Below are 20,753 nucleotides of genomic sequence, written 5' to 3'. Positions count from 1 at the left end.
AGCATATATGGCCCAAATCATCTCTGTTGGTACCCCAATGTTGTGAAGGCGCTGGAAGAGTCTCTGGCGTGGGACTGTGTCAAAGGCCTTGCGGAAATCCACAAAGCAGCAGTAAAGCCTCTTCTTCCGCGCCTTTGCCCCATCAATGAGGCAGCGCAGAACGAAGATGTGATCAGTGGTGGAGAAAGCTCGTCTGAAACCTGCCTGGCCTGGAGCTCGTAAACCCTCGATCTCTGCGTAGTAGCTGAGATGTGCCTCAAGTACTGCTCCATATAGCTTGGCCATCGTGTGGCCAATCATGATAGTCCTGTAGTTCCCTGGATCCAGGGTGTCGCCAGATTTGTGGATAGGCACTATGGTGTGCTGTGTCCACTCCTCTGGGAAGCCCTCCCCTATAGCCCGGTTGAAGACATGTGCAATCAACGGGGCTATAGTGGAGGCCGCATAAATGATGTGCTCACTCTGTAATCCAGTATGGTCAGCTGATCGTCTGTGCTGCATGCGGCGTATGGCCCTCTCTACCATCTGTGCTGTAAAGAAGGAGGAGCACGTGGGGCATGGCTCGTGTGGCTGTGGGATAGGAGGCTGTCCTGGCACCTCGTAAAGTCGCTCTGCATAATCATGCCATATTTGTGGATCCTCAATAGCTGTAGTCGGACGTGGCTCGCGCAGGGTGCGCCATGCCGTCGCGCTATCCATGCTCATGAATAGGCGGTATAGCTCAAGCTCCTGTGCCTCTTCGAATGCTCGCCGCTTTTGGCGTGTCAGCGTCTTCATATGCCGTCTGGCCTCTCTCTCTGTGATCTCTCCTAAGGCTCGCTGTGCGCGGAGGCGTCGGTATAGCTCTCTGCACTCATCATCATACCAGCGGTTCTGAGGCATAGTCCCGGGGGGGGGGGAGTGCGTCTTGTGTGAGTGGTGTGTGGAAAGGAGCTAATAGCTGAAGTGTGGAGAACGGAAGAGATATGTGATGTGAGAACTGAGAGTGGTGTGGATGGGTGGAGGAGGCATAGGCCATGCTCGACCTCGGACGAGTAAAGAGAGGCTAGCTCATGTGTGAAATGGATGGTGGTGTGTGGAGTGTGTGCTGTGGAGCTGTGTGGGATGGTATCTCCGGTGATGGAGAAAGAGAGGTATGTGTGGTCGGCTCCGATGGGTATGGGTGGAATGGTGAAGGATGTGATAAGGTGTGTAGCCTCCCTGGGTCCCAGAATATAGTCGACTGTACTCCCCCCTCCCTCTGCAACTCCATGTGGCATACAAGTCAGGCCCCCTGAGGTGGGCCACTGGACCATCCCGTTATAAATAACGAGACGGTGCTGGGAGCCAAGTCGAAGTAGATGTCGTCCGTAGGCTGTGACTTGAGCTCTGTCTGCTGTATCTCTCATAGTAGCCTCCTCATCTAGAGTGTGTAGTGCCTCTGGGTCCTCGTGGTCATATGCCTCACACTGCTCACTGCGCGTACGAGCATTGAAGTCTCCCATAAGGAAGACTTCACCCAGTGTGGAGTACTCCATAATCTCCTCCGTGAGGCATGCGTACGGTGACTCCTGCTCAATAGGGGCGAATCTGGAGCCTGTGGGAGCAAAGTAGCAAAGGGCAATGTAGACGATCCTGTCTCGTGAGAGCTCGAGGCGAATCCACATGTAGCGGGCCTGTGGGTCCCGGGCAACAATCTGTAGTCTGCTGTGAAGCCCCTGTCTAAAGAGTATGGCCACTCCTCCTGAGCCACGAGTGGTGTGCTGGCGCATACATCCCCGATGTAGAGACTCCCACTGGAATCCATGTATCCGTGGTAGCCCTCTCTCTGGGCTCTCGTGTGTCTCTGTAAGTAGAATGATGTCTCGACCTCTCATCACCTCCTCAAGTCTCTCTGGGTGTGTCCATAGGTCTCCATTGCAATTCCAAACCGTGACATGAATCTCCTCGTGTGTCCCACAGGCCGCGAGTCCCTATGCGATGGTCTTGCCATCAATGATAACCCTACCATCTCGATATACTGCCTTCTTCCCTTCTTTGCGGGCTTGGTGGACTCTAGGCATGCACGCGCGACGGTGATCTTGTTGCATCTTTGTGAGGTCATCATCAAGATAAATCGGGGGGCCTTCTAGCCCTCTCAAGATGACCCTCTTTCGGAGGAAAGAAGTTCGAGACTCCTCGGAGGCGAATTGGAGGATGAGAGCTCTCTTCTTTGGATCTTTGCCGGCTCTCCAAACTTTGGAGAAAGGCATTTCTTCTTCCTTGTATCCCACTTTCTTGCATAAAGCTTTCCCATCGCTCTCGGGTGTAGACCCTTCTTCTTCTTTGATGCCGGTCACTCGCACATTGAGACGGCGAGCTTGTCGCATCTTCTCCTCCTCGATGGTTGTGTGTACGATGAGTACCTCATCTTTTTGGGCTTCCTCTCTTGCAACCTTCTTGATGTTCTTTTTGACCACTTCGACCCATCCTTCTTTGGTGGCCTCTAATTTGTCCTCAATGCTTGCGGTGAGGGCTTTGGTGATCTCCTCCTTGAGGGCTTCCTTAGCCTCCTCTTTAATCTCTCCTTCTTCGGGGGTGAGGGATGTGATGGAAGCATGAAGGAGATCGATTTGTGCCTTCATCTCTTCTTGCTCTTTCCTCCATCTCTCCCTCTCCTTCCCGTTCTCCCGTTCCCTTCTCTCCTTCTCCTCTTTGAGATTTTGGATTTCCGCTCTCATGTCCTCTTTCTCTTCGTTCCATAGCTTGATGAGGGTGGCTTTCTCCTCCTCCCATATCTCTCTCTCCATCCGCCATTCTTTCATGTCCTTCTCCAATTGTGCAAGCCTCTTGTTCGTGAGCATGAAGGTTGTCTTCATTGTCGATGCCGGCGTCTTGATGATGGGGGAAGACATGGCTGTCTTCGTAACTACCCTCTCTTCATATTGTGAAGAAGAGGGGAGAAGGGGAAGAGAGGGAGTACTTGTGTGTATGCGTGTATGTGTGTAGTGTGTGTGTGGGTATGTATCCGTGTGTGAGAGATTGGGGGCAGCGGGCCTGGTGCACTTGGTAATGCTGCAACAGTGAGGCAGCAGCAAGTGCTACAGCCTTGGCAGCGTGCAGTCGCAACAGGTCAGCCACAACGGGTTCAGCAGCAGCAGCAGTGGCGCGCGCAGGGGGTGAAACAGCAGCAGCGGTGGCGCGCACAGGGGGCAGCAGCAGTGGCGCGCACAGGGGCAGCAGCAGTGGCGCGCGCAGAGAGAGAGAGAGAGAGAGAGAGAGAGAGAGAGAGAGAGAGAGAGAGAGAGAGAGAGAGAGAGAGAGAGAGAGAGAGAGAGGATTTATTTTGATAAGCCTTATATGTAGTTTCATATTTTTCTTGTGACAGTCCAATCCAGACTACGCACCTGGTGTGCAGAAAAAAGTAAGTGGAGAAGTTATCAGATGGCATAATGAAACAGGGCCAGAACCGATGGATGCTGGTCAGTATGTTGAATTGCTTGAGAATGAAATCACTGAGCTACAGCAGCAGTTGGAGCAAAGCAAAAAACTTGCAAATGGTGGTAATGAGCTTTTGAATTACTTGAAGAAACTCGAGCCACAAAATATACAGGTAAATGTTTGTTTCTTTGTTCAACCTGATTTGCAAGTCTCAAAGGATTCACACAAGTAATCTTTATCAAATTATCATTAGTTATGTGTTTCATTACACTGTATGGGACTGCGTACTTTACCTGGAGATCTGTTTGTGCTGGTGTAAAGAGACACTTATGCATCTGCACAATGAGGTTTCTTTCCCCCCAAGAACATGATCCTTCTATCAGTTAATATAACTGCCCATTGGGCTACAAACTGCCCCAGCAAGAGGGGGGGCTACATCATCATGAGGGGAGACTCTCCCAGTGAAAAAATGAGATATGTACAATAACGGCTGAATCAGGATATGGGAGGAGGAAACAACCACACAGGTGGCCGGTAGTGCCATCTAGGAGCCCTGTGGACCATGATGTACAAAGGCCCTGGATGCCAAGGTCGTAGGAATGCCTCGCGGCGCTCCCGCATACGGTCGGAGCTGCCCTAGCCTCTCGAACTGACCTCGAAGTGTGTTGATCAGCTCCAGCCATATATCTTGTACAATCTCCACCGGTGGGATGGGGCGGGCCTCGAAGATGCGGAAGCAACGGGCTCTCCATCTGAACCAGAGAGTCAGGCTGCAGATAAGCTTTGAGCTAAGCTCTCTATCATTGCTCCACTCCTGGAGCATAAGCTCTGTGACAGCCTGGAGTGTGCGGCGGCCCTCCTGTATCACAATCATCTTGCTAGCTGAGGACAACTCAAAACAAAGTGTTGGGCCCAAGAGGGTGGACCAAGAGCACCCCAAAGTATATTGACTAGCTGACGAAAGGGCTGGCATCAATGGTAGAATCTTAAGTCAAACCTGCTGCGCCATGGGGCAGTCCCATAGACAATGCCTCTATGGCTCAAGTGGGTGGTCACACGCGGCATAGCTCGCTGGATGGCCATTGTAGGTCAACCAACTCCCTACTGCGGTAGCTCGATGGGCGACAAGCCACTGGAACATCGTGACTCTTCTCGGCTGCTTGTTGTCCCACAGGCACTTCCAAAGGTCTATCAGGAACTCAGCTATGAGACCCTCCTCCTGCAAGTGACCTGTTGTAGTGGGGCGGACCTCTCTCCAAGCAGCCAGTATGTGGCACCCTAGTTGTGCTGTCTACTGGAAAAAAGGGATCCTTGGGTGATCATCTAAAGCAAAAGGGTCTCGTCAAAACCACTCCCCAGGGTCCCATTGCACTCGTGACGAAGGGTGACTCTCCCAATCCGAGAGCCTCCAATGTCTAATCTCAAGATCTATCAGATCGAGATCAAGCACACATATCCTCCCTCTGATGCCCACAACTCAAATCGGCTGAGAGCAACACTCTGCTACCTCTAGTGCCTTAATAGCAACTCTGTGAAGGCGACCCCTTGCTGAATCTCAAAGAACATGCAAAGGCCTGAGTTGGAGCAGGCGCAAAGTGCGATGAGGACCTCAAGGCAAGGAAAGCCCCCATCGAAATGGGAGCTGCCGGCTCAAGAGGCGTGTGCCACTCTGCTGGTATAGCCCCGACGATGATTTGATACATGCTTTGTACCCCCCTTATGCCGCGCAATTGGATGCTCTGACTCTCCTTAGGAAGTGTTGTAAACTGCAACTAGTCTCCTAGGGTGAAGGTTGGATCCTCTGCCATGGGACCCCATGAGACATGGGGTCTATTGCCAACCATGTGACCTCGCTGTATACTGACCAACGGGTTCCATATAAGGGGCTCCCTCAAGCGCTCCTCAATGCATGTGAGCTGATGCTGCTCAAGTCTCTTCCTCAGGTGCTCTCAAGACTGAAGTAAGCTAAACGCAAAACAATCCTCCCATCTCCTGCTCAGTCCCACTTTGCGCATCTCTATGACGATCCGACAAGTGGAGGGGCTCCAAGGGCCACCCGTCTCTGGAATTCGGCCTCTGATCCGATGTAACAAAAGCTTCTAGGGCTCCTCCCCTGGAAGAAGACCTCTGACAATGAGCTTCCCAAGGAGGGCTCTACTCTGCCGTGCTGACCTGCCAGGAGACTTTGGCCCGAGCCGACTGTTCGTCTCTCCCTGTTCACCAAAAGTTCCTGATATCAGCCTCTCTAGCTGGCTGATACAAGAACTCGAGAAGATCCAGCAATATGTGATGTACCACATGGTGGCCAAGAGCACTTGGTTGGCGACAACAGCCTTGCTAGCAAGAGAGAGCCTCGCCGAGCTCCAATGTAACAGCTTCCTCCTGATGGCTAGGAGGAGGGGGGCGGTCTACTGCTCTGGTGACAAGTCTAAGCCAACCTGATAGCCCAATAGCGAATGAGCATCCCTGGAGGGATCCAACGAAAACCCTCTTTAGGCATTCAGTCAGGCGTGGGAGCATCACCAACCCAAAAAGCAATTGTCTTTCGCTAGTTGGTTAATGCTCTGGATGTACAACAAAACACCTCCAAAGCCTGCTCACACTTGTGTAAATTGGCCCCATAGCAATCCAAAAACATGCCAAAGTCATCAGCAAACTCAGCGTCCAGAAGCTCCTCTCCCTGAATGGTAAACTGTAGGCCACGCAAGCCAACCTCCCGTGAGGCCAAAAATTTGCTCATCGCCTCTGCGTAAAAGAGAAACAGGAAGGGGGCAAGAGGGGAGCCTTGTCGTACTGAGCGTGTAAGCACGAATTGCTCCCCCTCGACCTCGTGCTAGCAACACCTGACTGTGAGCACACCTGTAGAGAGTAAACACTCCTCTGATCGATGCATATGAAGAATCCATCCTGCGCAAAGTGCCCTCCAGGAAGACCATGTCAACTCTGTCGTATTCCTTCTCAAAGTCAAGGAGCACCAGAAGTCCTCTCCTTGCAGGCGGGCGAGGCCAGTCACTTCCCAAAAGGTGAAGGTGTTGTCAAGGATACTACGTTCCTTGACAAAGCCCATCAAAGTCTTATGAAATGAGGCTCTCAAGTATTGGCTGATTTCTCAAACTTAGAGCCTTTGCAAGAATTTTGTAGGCTGAGTTGAGAACGATGATTGGTCGCCACTGCCAAATCTCATTAGGAGATCCCCCCTCCTTGGGGATAAGATAGATCTACCCCTCGTGCATGCTATCAGGCATCTCCCTAGTATGCAAAATGTGTTGGTATGCACTATCGAGGTCTTGTCCAAGCACCTCGCAGCACTCGAGAAAAGATTGGGAGTCAAACCATCCTGTCTAGGGCAACTACCACGTGGGAGTGCTCTGAGAGCCTCCTTGAGCTCCTCTGGAGTAGGAGATGGTGCTTAAGCATTTGTCGCATCTCCTCAATGACGAGGCAAGGCATATGTGCCTACACTTGCTCTTTGCATGCATCCCCGCGCCGTTACTTCGGCTCAACTGAGAGCAACTCTCTGTAGAAGTCAGTAGTTACTACCCCTATGTCCTCGGGCTTTGTGGCTACCGTCCCATCCTGTCTCCTCAATTGGCGAACATTGGTCTGTGCATGGCGAAGACTCACTATCTCAAAGAACTCTCCAGTAACTCTCGCTCGCCTGGGTCCATTGAGATGCCTATCGGTGTTAGGCAAACTCATGGCGCTGCTCCTCATTGGTGATCATCTCTAGTCGAGTGTGTTGCATGTCATCCTTGTAACAGACTTGGACACTCCAAGTCAAGAATCTACCACGACAGCACCAAATAATCACTTCAAAATAGTTCACAGTTCACAATTGATTCAACACTGGCTTGGCGGAGTTCCGTGCCTAGAGATATTGGCCCCAAACAGCGCTCCTCATTGGTGATCATCTCTAGTCGAGTGTGTTGCATGTGATCCTTGTAACAGACTTGGACACTCCAAGTCAAGAATCTAGAACGACAGCACCAAATAATCACTTCAAAACAGTTCACAGTTCACAATTGATTCAACATTGGCCTGGCGGAGTTCTGTGCCTAGAGATATTGGCCCCAAAGACTGGCACCCCTTTCGGTATTTCTTTTTGTATTAATCCGAGTTCAAAGTACAAGAGTGCGGGCAGGCGCTCACACTCAGACTCTGCGTCCAGATGCCGTGAGTTATGAGGCCTGCTCACATATTTAAAAGTACAAGGGATGCCAAAAGCAGAGCCCCAAAAGCTTAAAAGCTTGGGTTCTAAAAAGCCTTCATAAAGATAAAGCAAGGCTCTTTATCTCTCTTTCTCGAATCTCCTATGCTTTAGTAAAATAAAGCAACTCTTAAATTTGCGTGGAATTCCAGCCTTGCGTAGCTTTTTTTCAACTTCCGTAAAATCTGCCGCGATCTGTGGGCGTCCGCAAAGCTGGCAGTATTTTCGTGTTTTCCTGGGGCTGCCGTACAGCCATGCCACGTCAGAATTTCAGCCTGCAGCTGGGAGTCCTTGCCAGAGGGTGTATGTACTGGGCAGCTGTAACCTACTTAGGGTTTCCTGCAGGAGGTCTTTTGCGCACCTAGGGGTAGTGTGTGTGCACTGGGCACGCCACGTCACCAGTTTGTGACATACCCCCCTCTTCAAATCATTGTAATCACCCTCGATTATGCTTGCAAAACAGATAGAGACCATAAACCGTCTTAGCAAACACTGACTGTTAGTACCTATGTACTAGGAACACATATCTAGCACATGTACCAATCGACAGTCACATCACACGACATCACAGGACATCAGTAGACATCAGTAGACATCACATGACATTCAACATTCATTCGGATCTTAGACCATGATTTATCGGCAATGTAGCTAGCAATCGCATCTAGATCCAGTCGGGACCTTATCGATGCCCGATTGACTAACTCCTATTACAACCATGTCTATTCGAGATCAATTAGACCAAAATGTTGCAGTCATTTCGTCTATCAATTCGTGCACTTAAAAACAAGTCAAGAAGAGATCAGTTTCATATTCAGGAATTCCATTTCATAAAGTCATACAACAGAATTTTGTCAGCTCTCAGTATCCCTGAAGCTCAAAGAGACATCAGTGACTTTAGTATACAAAAATCAAGGCATTTATTGACGTTGGACAAAGGAGCGGAGTAACTCCCCTCTTGTGCATCCCACTGCACCAGATCTCCGGCCAAGCTGAATTCTGGGTTCCATTTGGAATAGACTATGCTAAACCAAAAGCTTCGAGGTAAAGTTTCATAATTTGAGAAGTATCTGCTAGGTCCTCCTCCTCCATCCACTTCGCATCCAATGCAGGATAGTTCTTGAACTTAACCAAGAACTGCCTCCGGACTTTTATTCTTTGTATCCTTATGTGCCAAAATTTGTTCAGGAACAAGGATCTCCTCGTTTTCTTCCACTTTGGGTTGCCCATCAAGCTTTCCCATCATTAGGCACATTACCTTTAAAAGGTTTCAAGAGACTCACATGGAATGCATTGTGAATCCTCCAAGTGTCGAGCAGTTTCAATCAGAAGGAGACATCATTGATCTTTTCAGAGATCTGGAAAGGTCCGTAGTATCGCATACTAAGCTTTGGAAAAAGCCTCTCTTTTCCCTTCTTCTTTCTCAAGCGTGCCTTCTCAAACGTAAGAGCACCCAATCATCCTCCTTCAATTTTAAATCGCGACGATGGTGATCCGCTGCCTTTTTCTGTCGTTCTTGAGATTTCTGCAAAGCCTTGCGGACCTTGGCAAAAGCCGTGTCTAAGTCGCGCGTATACTCATCCGCTTCAAAAATCTTATCTTTCGTGCTTAGGAAGAGTGGAACCTTCACAGCACCTTTAACAATCTCAAATGGCGCCTTCCCCGTCGAAGAGTGTATCGTGTTATTGTAGGCAAATTCCACCAAAGGTAGATACTTTTCCCATTGAGTCTTCTGATCCGAGATATAAGACTTCAATAAATCTAAAACCACTGAATTGGCAATCTCATATTGCCCGTCAGTCTGCGGGTGGAACGATGACGAGAACTGTAACCGCGTGGCAATGTTCTCCCAAATTGCCTTCCAAAACAAATTCGTAAATATGGGACCCTGTCGTCGGAGACAATTGTCTCAGGCATGCCATGTAATCTGAAAATCTGGGCCACAAACAATCTCGCTAAGTGATATGGCTTGACTGTTTTCTTCACTAGAATGAAATGAGCCTGCTTGCTAAATCTGTCCAGATACCATTGTGACCACTCTGTGTTCTTGGGAGATCAAAAATGAAATCCATTGCAATACGTTCCCAGGGGCGGGTGGGTATGGGCAAAGGCTGTAACAATCCTTGTGCTTTATGCCTGTCAAACTTGACCTTCTGGCATACCAAGCAACTGCGCACAAACTCTTCCACATCCTTCTTGAGTCTCGGCCAAAAGAAGTATCTCTCTACCCCTTTCATGGTGATAGCAATGTCGTGATGACCCGTAAAAGGTGGACAATGGCATTCGGTCATAACCTTTTCCCTCAACGGCTGTGTAAGGCACAACATGGTTTTTTTCATCAAGTAGCCATCCCGAATGGAATATCCCGCTACTGTCTCTCCATCCCGTATCCGTGTGAAAACGTCTGCAAAATCTGTATCTGTGGCATACTGGTCGACCATATCCTTGAAGCTCCTATGATGTATCGCGGAAATAGCTAGAACCAACCCCGAAACAAAGCATCTGCCACCACATTCTTCTGTCCTTGAACATGGACAATCTGGAAGTGAAATTGTGACAAGATGCTCGCCCACCTTCTGCTTTTCTGATAGCTGCTTGTGTGACAAGAAGTAGCGCAAACTCTGAAATCTGTGACAGTAAAATCTGCTCCAAGTAGGTAGTGCCGCCATTGAATACGAGCATGGATAACCCGCCAAAAGCTCTTTCTCATAAATCTGTGCTCTCATTTCCGGCCTTGAGAACAATCGGCTCTCGTAAGCAATGACATGGCCTTCTTGCATTAAGACCGCACCCAGACTAGGACCACAAGCATCACAATATACTTCAAATGACTTCTGCAAGTCCGGCAAAGCCAAAACTAGTCTTGTAGTCAATTTCTCTTTCGAAGGCAGTCACCCCTGTGGGTCCCCACGAGAAAGGGACTCCTTTCTGTGTCAAAACTAGTCTTGTAGTCAATTTCTCTTTCGAAGGCAGTCACCCCTGTGGGTCCCCACGAGAAAGGGACTCCTTTCTGTGTCAAGATGTGCAAAAGGGAAGCAACCTGTGCAAACTTTTGAATGATCTGCCTATAGTACGAACACAGTCCCAAGAAGCTTCTAACTTCATGGACATTCTTCAAATCGGGCCAATCACGGATAGTCTCTATCTTGGCAGGATCCATTTGCACTCTTGCCTGCTGATACAATGTGTCCCAAAAAGTGTGTCTCTGGTAGGAAAATTCACTTTTCTTTGCATTAATCACTAACTTGTGATCTCATAATGCCTGAAAGACCTGAAGCAGATGATCTCTATGTTCTGCCTCATTCTTAGAGAAAACAATGTTGTCATCAAAGAAAGTGCCAACAAATAGCCTGTACTCTCGAAAAATCTTGTCCATCATCCGGTTAAATGTCGCAGGAGCATTGGTTAAGCCAAAGGCATCACCAAAAACTCAAATAACCCAAAAGTCGTCCGGAATGTTGTCTTCTAGACGTCTCCCGTCGCGATTCTGATATGATGATATCCACTCTTCAAATCAATCCTGCTAAAGCACGAGGATCCCTGTAATCTGTCGAGTATATCATCGACTCTAGGAATCGGAAATCTATTCTTGATGGTGATTTGTTGAGAGCTCTATAATCGATGCACATTCTCCAAGTCCGTCTTTCTTCAAAACCAACAAGACTGGAGAGCAATACAGTGAAGTACTAGGCTGGACAAGACCCTTTTCCAAGAGGTCTTTCACTTGGTTCATAATCTGTGCTCGGCTCACACGGTAAGGTGGCCGGTTCGGTGGTGTGCTTCCAGGTATTAGATAAATGGTATGATCTTCAGGACGGGCAGGTGGTAACTTGCCTGGTAGGCCCCTTTGAGAGGTAATCGGCGTGAGAGTGGAGAAAATCTTGGAGTTCTTTATCAAGTTTAGACATATTTGTCCTATCCTCATCACTCAACTCTTTTATAAAGATGGAGTAAACAAACAGATTGGATTTTACTAATTTAGAAATGGCCGAAGCCGATACAATAGGGACAGACTCGCCCTTCAGTTTAATGTCGAGTACAGCATTAGGGCCAATTTGGATGAAAAAAGGGCTGTTTAGGGTTTCTCTATTCTTGATCTAAGGGTCAAGGAGGAGCCACGTGTACAAAAGTATGGCACTTTTTTACACGTCAAGATCTCCTTCACTTGCTTTTGGAACATTTTGCACTATTTTAGCCATAACTTTTGCATATGAGCTCCAAATAGTGAGCTCAAATGGTCCACGGGTGGCACTTGATGAGCTCTATCCAATGAGTACCCATATTGAATAGTTTTGGTAATATCTTCATGGTCTTTTTTAGGTTGTCCCCATTTAGATCCTTACACAGCCCTTTTTTAATCCACATTGGCCCTAATGATGGGTCTGCCCTTCTCTGTAGTCAATGTCGCTTTCCTCGCCCGATAGTCGACCACGGCGTTGTTCTTGTGGTACCAGGGAATTCCCAAGAGAACATCACAACCTTCCAAAGGCATTATGTAAAAGTCCTCATGCCCCAAATACCCCTAACAATGCAACCAAAGTTTGCCAATGACAGGTGTAATGGCTACGTCCCTGTCGGGTGCCGCTAGAACAGCCTCCGCAAGTGGTCCCATCCGATCGGGAGTGATCTCGAGCTGCGCCGCCAATTCCTGTGAAATGAAGTTGGCCTTGTCTCCTCCATCAAAGAAGATCAGGGCCTCTTGGTCTTTTACTTTGCCCCAAGCTCGACAAAGTTCTGTACTCTCGTCCATTGTGTTAGGATCGGTACCCACACAATCTGGAACCAGTCCTGTTTTCATCTTGCCTTTTCTTCCATGTTCCTCAGCTGCTCTTGAACTCTCAGGCCTTTCGTCATCCTTGTCGTTCTGTTCTTTCTGTGCCTTTTTAGGGCACTTCGCGGAGATATGTCCAGGTTCCCCGCATTCGAAGCACTTCCCCTCCCTAATGAAGCGAGCTCTCTCCTGAGGAGTAAGCTTGGGTCGTGCATCCTTCTTTTCTGGGTTGCTCTTTCTCTTTCTACTTTCATTTGTAGAAGTCTGTTCAGCGCTTTGTGTCATGACCTCATCAATGGGGTAGGTTAGACTGCCAGAGTAAATGGCAAAACCCTGTTTCGCATGACTTATCAACTCCTGAATAGAAGCTGATTTCTGTTCCAAGCAATGATCTCGGATCTCTATATGTAGACCCAAGGTAAACCGCTCAATCTGTTCTCTGAACGAGATCTTCTTGAACGAAGAGGCGGGTAGAAAAGAGCTCCAGAATCTCTCGCAATAAGCGTCCACTGTATCTTTCTTGGTCATCCGAAGATGGTTCCAAGCAGCTCGTATATCGCGTTCATACTCTTGAGTCAGCCAAGAAGAAATAAAAAGCTTCTTAAATTTCAGCCGTTTAACTGGCGGAGTCTTGTTTAAAAGAAGCGTGGACCACCAAGTTCGAGCATTCCCCTAAAAATAAGAGGCAGCTCTCCGAATCTTAGAGTGCTATGAGAAGTGTCCTCCCACGAAAGCGATGTCAAAATGCTGTCCAAAAGACAAAGCCTTCGAAGCATCTCTATATCGTGAAAACGTGTCAAATTCAATTGATTATCCACCTTCCTTCAACTCTCGGACCTTCTTGCTTTTATCTGCGAGAAAGTCATATTGGTTGGCTTTATAAAAATTCTTCTTCTTTGCATAAAAATTGCTGTCGTTAGAGTCTGAACTGTCAGTAGACGAGTCCTCTGTAGAACTGTCACTCACTGGGCGAGATTTAGACTTCTTTGCCTTTTTCTTGCTCTTTCCAAAGCATTGTTTCTTGCTTCATTTATTGCCTTCGCAGTCTTCTTCGCTCGAATCAGATGAGCTAGAAGAACTGTAAGAAGAAGAAGAAGAAGAAGAAGAAGAAGAATAAGAATTGGGTACTTCTTCAAATTGAACACGCTTCTTCTGTTTCTTTGCCTTTTCAAATGTCGACTGACGACCCAAATAACCCGGGAAGTCATTGCCTTTCTTCTGCTTTTGCCGTGCTTTTAAGCTTTGTTTTGCGTGTCAAAAAGCCAAGCAATCCGTGCATCAATCACCTCTTCTAATCCCTTCTCTGAATATTTCTTGTGAGCAGAAGGTTTCTTGAGAGCGGGTTTTGGGGTGGTGGTGTGGTTTTCTGCCACTGTGCATGCACTTCCTGAAAAGAAGTCTCGCTCATATATTTTGCAAATTTTGGGTCCTTCGCAAAATTGTGCATCATCTTTGTTGCATCGCCGATCAATTGACGACGCTCCATCTCTCGACGCTCCGCCTGAGTAGGCCGAGGGGGGCCATACTCCTTGCCGGAATCTTCGTTGTAATTTCTCCCCGCATCTCCGGATGCAGAGGGAGTCGAATGATCCTTGCGTGAAGCCATAGGTGCTGCGGGAAAAAAAATTGGGATCGGATTTTCCGTAGAAGAGAAATCGGCCGTGCTCTGATACCACTGTAACAGACTTGGACACTCCAAGTCAAGAATCTACCACGACAGCACCAAATAACCACTTCAAAACAATTTACAGTTCTTAATTGATTCAACACTGGCCCAGTGGAGTTCCGTGCTTAGAGATATTGGCCCCAAAGACTGGTGCCCCTTTCGGTATTTCTTTTTGTATTTATCTGAGTTCAAAGTACAAGAGTGCGGGCAGTCGCTCACACTGAGACTCTGCGTCCAGATGTCCTGAGTTATGAGGCTTGCTCACATATTTTAAAAGTACAAGGGATGCCAAAAGCAGAGCCCCAAAAGCTTAAAAGCTTGGGTTCTAAAAAGCCTTCATAAAAATAAAGCAAGGCTCTTTCTCTCTCTTTCTCCTATGCTTTAGTAAAATAAAGCAACTTCTAAATTTGCATGGAATTCTAGCCCTGCGTAGCTTTTTTTCAGCTTCCGTAAAATCCGCCGCGATTTGCGGGCGTTCGTAGATTTGGCAGGATTTCCGCGTTTTCCTGGGGCTGCCGTACAGCCATGCCATGTCAGCATTTCAGCCTGCAGCCAGGAGTCCTCGCTAGAGGGTGTATGTACTGGGCAGCTGTAACCGACTTAGGGTTTCCTGCAAGAGGTCTTTCCCGCACCTAGGGGTAGTGTGTGTGCACTGGGCATGCCACGTCACCAGTTTGTGACAATCCTCCATCCAGGGACTACCTTGGTGCTGCTCCTGCATCCTCTGTGAGGAGGCAATGCCCCTACGTAGTCGCTTCTCCTCCTCTCGGACCGCAACCAATTGTGGTGTCGACTGCTGGAGGAAGAATCGACTAAGCTCCCTGAGGCCATTGGCCACTCTAGCAACAATGTCCCCTTGAGTATCCAGACTCTGGGCCACAACATAACCACCTGCGTTGCATTTCTTCCAGTGGGATACAATTTTTACTATGGTCCGCATCATCACTCTTTGGATCATGTGGGAAGGCAAGTTGTGCTCACATTCTGAGCTCAACAGTCTTCTCCTACATCCACCACTTTGACAGCCACTTGGACTGAGCTGCTACATACTCTATGTAGTCATTGGGATACTACAGCAGGCTCCTTTAGGGCAGTGGAGCAGTGTAGATGCTCCTTTGTTCACACATGGGTGAGATCGTTGGTTCTTTTCAATCGGGACCATGGTCATATCACATGGCATTATGCACCTCCTTAGTGGTTCATTTTGCATTCGTCATACAGGCCACCTTGATATCCACACAGACCTCACATTGTTAGCCCACTTTTGTACCTTCTCTGGGTGCGGTCTCTTTTGTACACAATATACAGCCTCCTTTCCAGCCAAAAAAAAAGGAGAGAGAGAGAGAGAGAGAGAGAGAGAGAGAGAGAGAGAGAGAGAGAGAGAGAGAGAGAACCAACTTTCATTCTTGTAGGAGCTCACTACAAGTGCTGGAGAAGATGCATTGGAGGCCATGAATACATTTATACAGCGTTTGGTTGGAATATCGGATCCTGTTCAACTGAAGGTTTGGTCAATGCAGCCTATTGCTGGCATTTCTTGTTTGGTTGCCGCATAGTAGATGGATTGGAAACCCTAAGAGTTATCCATATAAGGGAAGATTTGTGCATGAAGTGAGCCCTTTTTTTGTCATTCTGAGTCTGATTTGCAGCATGACCCAACGGTGTTTAACAAGCAAAAAAACCACACATTTGTGCATGAAATATTGAATAACTTCATGCAAAATGTTAAGAACCCAGCATTTTGTTTTTCTTAATGCATTGGAGCCTTGAGCTAATGAGGGATCTATTTTATTCTGTTATGTGCAGAAAGCGGTAACACAAACAACAACTGCAGACCTGGCTAAATTGCTCTATTGGCTTATGGTGGTAGGGTATAGCATACGGAACATTGAAGTAAGGTATGATATGGAAAGGGTGCTAGGAATGCCAGTTAAATTGGCTGAACTTCCACCAGGTGAAGAGGTTTAAGCTTTTGATTCTTTTTGCCATACAACAGTAATGTCAAAGAGGGAAAGTCTAGAATAGTCTGATTTTTGACCCCAAAAAAAAGGCATTGGTCAAAATTTTATTGTTTTACTTTCAATAAGAAAGCTTTGCTCCTCCTGATTGTGAGTTTGGTTCTAACCGCTTGCTTCTCTCGATCACAATCCTAAATGTGCCATTACAGTGTAGGGAATGGTCCCCTGCTGACCATTCCCTGTTTTCAGGGCGATTGCATGGTGACCGGCGGGGAGCCGGGAGCCATGGCGGGAGCCCTGAAAACTGGGAATGGTCAGCAGGGGACCATTCCTGGCCTTCAAGGTCGGGCGGAGGAGGGCCAGGTCAACACAGTAAATGTTGCAGTTAACAGATGCCACTCAATTCCGTGAGCTGACGTGGACAACCATGATTGGCTTGCAGCACTAACATTCCTTATGCTGACGTGGTGGCCATCCGTCAGTTGCAAACTCAGATTCCAGCTAAACGGAGGGCTACGATGGCCTGCCCCCCCATGCCCGACCTAGGGGAGCAAACTGAGCTGGGCCGTGTTTGTGATGTGCCCTGGTGTATGTTTTATTAAAAGCATATAGTTTCAAATCAAAAGCTGCATGATGTTGGAGTTCTCTTTTTTGTTGTCTTGTAGTGTATCATATGCTACACTAGAATTTGATTATTTACAATGCTTTTACCCATATGCAATTGGAGTGGGAAACGGAATTGAGAAAATGCGGTGTTCCCATGGCATGTAAAGTGAGAGGCTGAGAAAATGAAACCCAAGAGACAATGAATAGGTGAGTGCATTGGTAGATTTTAGAATGAATTTTTGGAGTTCTCTCATCGTTTGTTGTAGGCTTGTATCTCTATCATTTGGATTCTACACTCGATCATCTTAAGCTTTTCAAAAATCCACGTGCTATATTTGTATCAAGTGAACAACCGTCTGCATGCATGACAAAGTGGAAGGTTAAATATTTTATCAGACATCAAATTTCGAAAGCTATATTGAAAGAAAATTGATCTGCAAACATGGATTTGCATTTTGAACTCGAACGGGGCTCAAAGAAATTGAGGGTTGTCATTACATTGGAATTTTATCTAAAACGTGACTGGGGGGCTTAAGTAGGTTGAGGGTTCTATTCTGTTTTGGAGGTTGGGAATCGATTTCTTGGTAATTTGCTCACTTAGTCAATACAATTGTAAGCACCCAACTTACTCCCATTTTGATTTGGTTACTTTTGAATATGCTTTTACATATTTGCCAATTTGCGCGTTTGCATATATCTCCACATATGAGCAAGCCACAACCGATCTAGAGGAAGGTCTTCGGCCCTTTATGTGGAAATCTTCATAGTAGCAAGACAAGATAATGAAGACAAAGAGAAAAAACATCAACACTTGCATAAATATCCTCAAAGTCAAGAGGACAAACAACGCAAAAAAAGAAAGAGCCTTCATGACAAACAATTAGAAGAAACAAAATATTGCCACAAGTCGTGAATTCTTAAAAGGAGGGAATGGGCGAGAGGGGGTCCCTTTCATGTAGTGTTGCGCATGCAAGACGCTCCCCCCTCCCCCGCCCTTTTTGTGGAAATCCTCATAGTAGGAAGACAAGTCAATGAAGACATAAAGAGAAAAACCACCAAAAGCAAAGAAGCTAATGGTCAGTGAAGCAAGACATTGACTCCTTGAAGAAGAGACCTCCCACTAGCACACATGTCGACCATAGAGAACAAAAATTGGCAAAACCGCTGTATAGTAGCATGCATGCACAATTCACACCCTCCCACATCACAACACGTGCATATATGTAAAATATACACCCAATAGCTAGACAATTTACCAAGGAAAAACACACTACACACACACACACACACACACACACACACAATCCCACACATTAAAGGATACATACAAGCAACAAACAACTCAAAGAAAGAAAGAGCCTACATGATGAACAATTAGAAGAAACAAAACATTGCTACAATTGGTGAATTCTCAAAAGGAGGGAATGGGCGGGAGGGGAACCCTTTCATGCAGCGTTGCACATTCAAGGCCCCCCCCCCCCTTCCTCTCCCCCTCCCCCAAGCGCCTCCCTCTCCCAAAAAATAAAAAATAAAATTTAATAACCTATCATACTCATAACTATAGTCCCACCTGACGTTCGTACTCCTTGCTTAATGTAGAGTTTGCTAGGATGTAAAATAAGATAAGAGTACCAAGGCCGATAGTTCTATGTGTTATCAACTTTTCACTAGTCAAATTGGAGATTCCTAGCTATTAAAAAAAAAAAGATAGTATGAAGGCCGATAGGTTTATGTGTTATCAACTTTTCACTATCTCTTGAAGAGAACTTACTTTTCTAATCTCAAGCATTAAGCATTCGCTTGATGGATAGTATTAGGACTTTCATCTTGGGTGCTTCTTGGAGAATTGAAGTTTCAAGACAACTTATTGAAGTTTGGAGGTCTTTATCTAAAACAGCTTTTGTTCAACAAAGGCTCACTAGATGGATCTCTTAGCATAACTCGAATCAACATCAAATAGCTCTTGGAGCTAGCCACTTGAAAGTTTGAGCTAGTTGAAGGCTAGAAGGTTTAGTTTCTAGATTCTACCGTTTTTATAAAAGATTTCCTCCTTCCTTTGGTGCTTATTGGAGTTTTATAGCTTATAATATGTTAGTGTCTTTCACTTTTCTTTTGTGCGTGAACACAACTTACAAGGAGAAAAAGCATCATCTCACATCGTCCTTCAATTATTGAGGAACAAGTTGGAATGGAGTTGAGGGTTGGTTAGCTTTATAGGAAGTGCCAAAGTGGTAACAAGTGGTCGGTAGGCGCAAGCCTTACGTATTGGGCACAAGTTTTCAAGCTATGTCTTAAAGAGCAAGCTTTAGTAGCTCTAAGGCTAATTGATTATGAAAGCTTTGATAAATTGAAATTGGCAACCAGTCAATTCAAGGGTGGAGCACAATGTAATGGACGCTATAAGAGCCTTAATAGTTGCATGCTACATTGTGAACCCAATTTGATCGCAAGGAACCATAGGTGAATTGTGAAGCCTTCTGCAATAATCCCCCAGGCTAGCTTTCACCAAATATCTACCTCGAACAATATTATCTTGTTCTTACTCAACAAATATTGTCAATGGAATTTCCTCACAACATGAGAAGCCAATTTCTTTGCTCTTTTAGATCTCTTCTCTGGAGAAGAGCTATTTACTAATAGAAGAAGTTGGCACTCAGTAAAACATTTTTAGGCCTAGGCAAAATTGTAGGAGCATTAATGACTTTGCTGCAAGTATCATTTTATTACAAACAATAGTAATGTACTTTGTTTTGAGTGTGGTGTACATATTTGATGTATACCAACAGTGTAAAGAGATCAACATTGGAATTGGTCTTTATATTATCTCTAATATGACATAATGGCACTTCCAACAATGGATTAATGTACATAGAATTTAATTATCATTGTTATCCCAATCTACATGATGAATGTAACCATTGATTGTAAAAGATATATTCTTTGTAGTAGTAAATTTAAAGATATTTTTCAAGCTAATATTGATTGTGCTAAAGATATTTTCTTTGTAGTATTTCAAGGTAATGTTCCTAGCTACGAGCTAGCTACATTCAAGGGGATTCTTCACTCTAGACCAACTTACTTTTGTGCTTGAAACCTTACTTCTGTGCTTGAAACCACATGTTATCATGACATATGCAAGCTCTCCATGGCCACAAAAACACACACCACATGTTTCTTTGAAATCAAGCATGTGGATTGTCAAAAGATTCCATTCTCTAGACCAACTCTCTCTCTCTCTCTCTCTCTCTCTCTCTCTCTCTCTCTCTCTCTCTCTCTTTTTGAGTGTATGTGTGTGTAAATGGAAAAAAGCTAGTTAAAAGAAAAAGCATTGAATTGTGGCATTGTGGACTTTAAAAAAGCTTTTGATATGGTTCTCCAAGAGAATATTTGGAGATATATGGAGGTCCTTAAAGTGCCAAGTGAATATATGCATTCGATTTATTGTATTTACATGAAGGTGAGATGTCGAGAGAGTGTGTTATACACGGCTAAATCAAAGTCATGGTTGTGCAAGGGGCAATGAGGTGGCATATATGGTGGAAATTACATTGGATATAAGGGAGTGGACACCAGTAAGAGAAATCTGTTCTAAGTATTTCCCTTTAGAGTGGGAAGTAGAAGCTAGGGCAAGACACACCATTGACCTCCAATCCTTTGTAGTATGTACATTGTTGAAATCACCCCCAATAGTTCAAGCATAGGCAAGACATCCACAATGTGTTGCCTTGGGACGAGCTGAAGTATGAACACACACACACACACACACACACACACACACACACACACACACACACACACACACACACACACACACACACAGAAAATTGTACGAGTCCTTTCGTATGCTTCACTACATAAATAGACAGAAAGAGCATGGCTTCGATTCAATAAAACCCTTTGTCTTCACCTTTACATCTCAATTAGCCCATCCATTACATGATCACACAAACAACTGTCACAATAATAACACATCTTTGGACGCTCAGCCAAAGGTAAGATACGGTTGGATAAAACTAAACTCCCTGGTTTGGGGTGAGTGGTTAAAATATCCTCTTAGGGGTAGGCAAAATGGGGATACAAAAATATCTTACGATGTGGTAGAAACTGCCCTAGCAAATATAACAGCTCAGAAAATCCACGCTTCAT

At 46.1% G+C, this 20,753-nt stretch overlaps 1 protein-coding gene across 1 annotated transcript in view; it reads left to right on the top strand.

Annotated features, from left to right (window-relative positions):
* Positions 1–16,146, top strand: part of LOC147452639 (uncharacterized) — a 44,977-nt gene extending 28,831 nt beyond the window's left edge. The window contains exons 5-7 of the mRNA XM_086518272.1: positions 3,347–3,571; positions 15,456–15,548; positions 15,850–16,146. Of these exons, the coding sequence (XP_086374398.1) occupies positions 3,347–3,571; positions 15,456–15,548; positions 15,850–16,011 (480 nt within the window). The 3' untranslated portion in view covers positions 16,012–16,146. The remainder of the gene's footprint in view (positions 1–3,346; positions 3,572–15,455; positions 15,549–15,849) is intronic.
* Positions 16,147–20,753: the final 4,607 nt, after the last annotated feature.

Source organism: Adiantum capillus-veneris, chromosome 8, assembly GCF_014529385.1.
Source record: "Adiantum capillus-veneris isolate H3 chromosome 8, ASM1452938v2, whole genome shotgun sequence".
Classification (NCBI taxonomy): Eukaryota; Viridiplantae; Streptophyta; class Polypodiopsida; order Polypodiales; family Pteridaceae; genus Adiantum; species Adiantum capillus-veneris.
The sequence above is the reverse complement of the archived record's forward strand: the minus strand, read 5'-3'. Positions and strand labels throughout refer to the sequence as shown.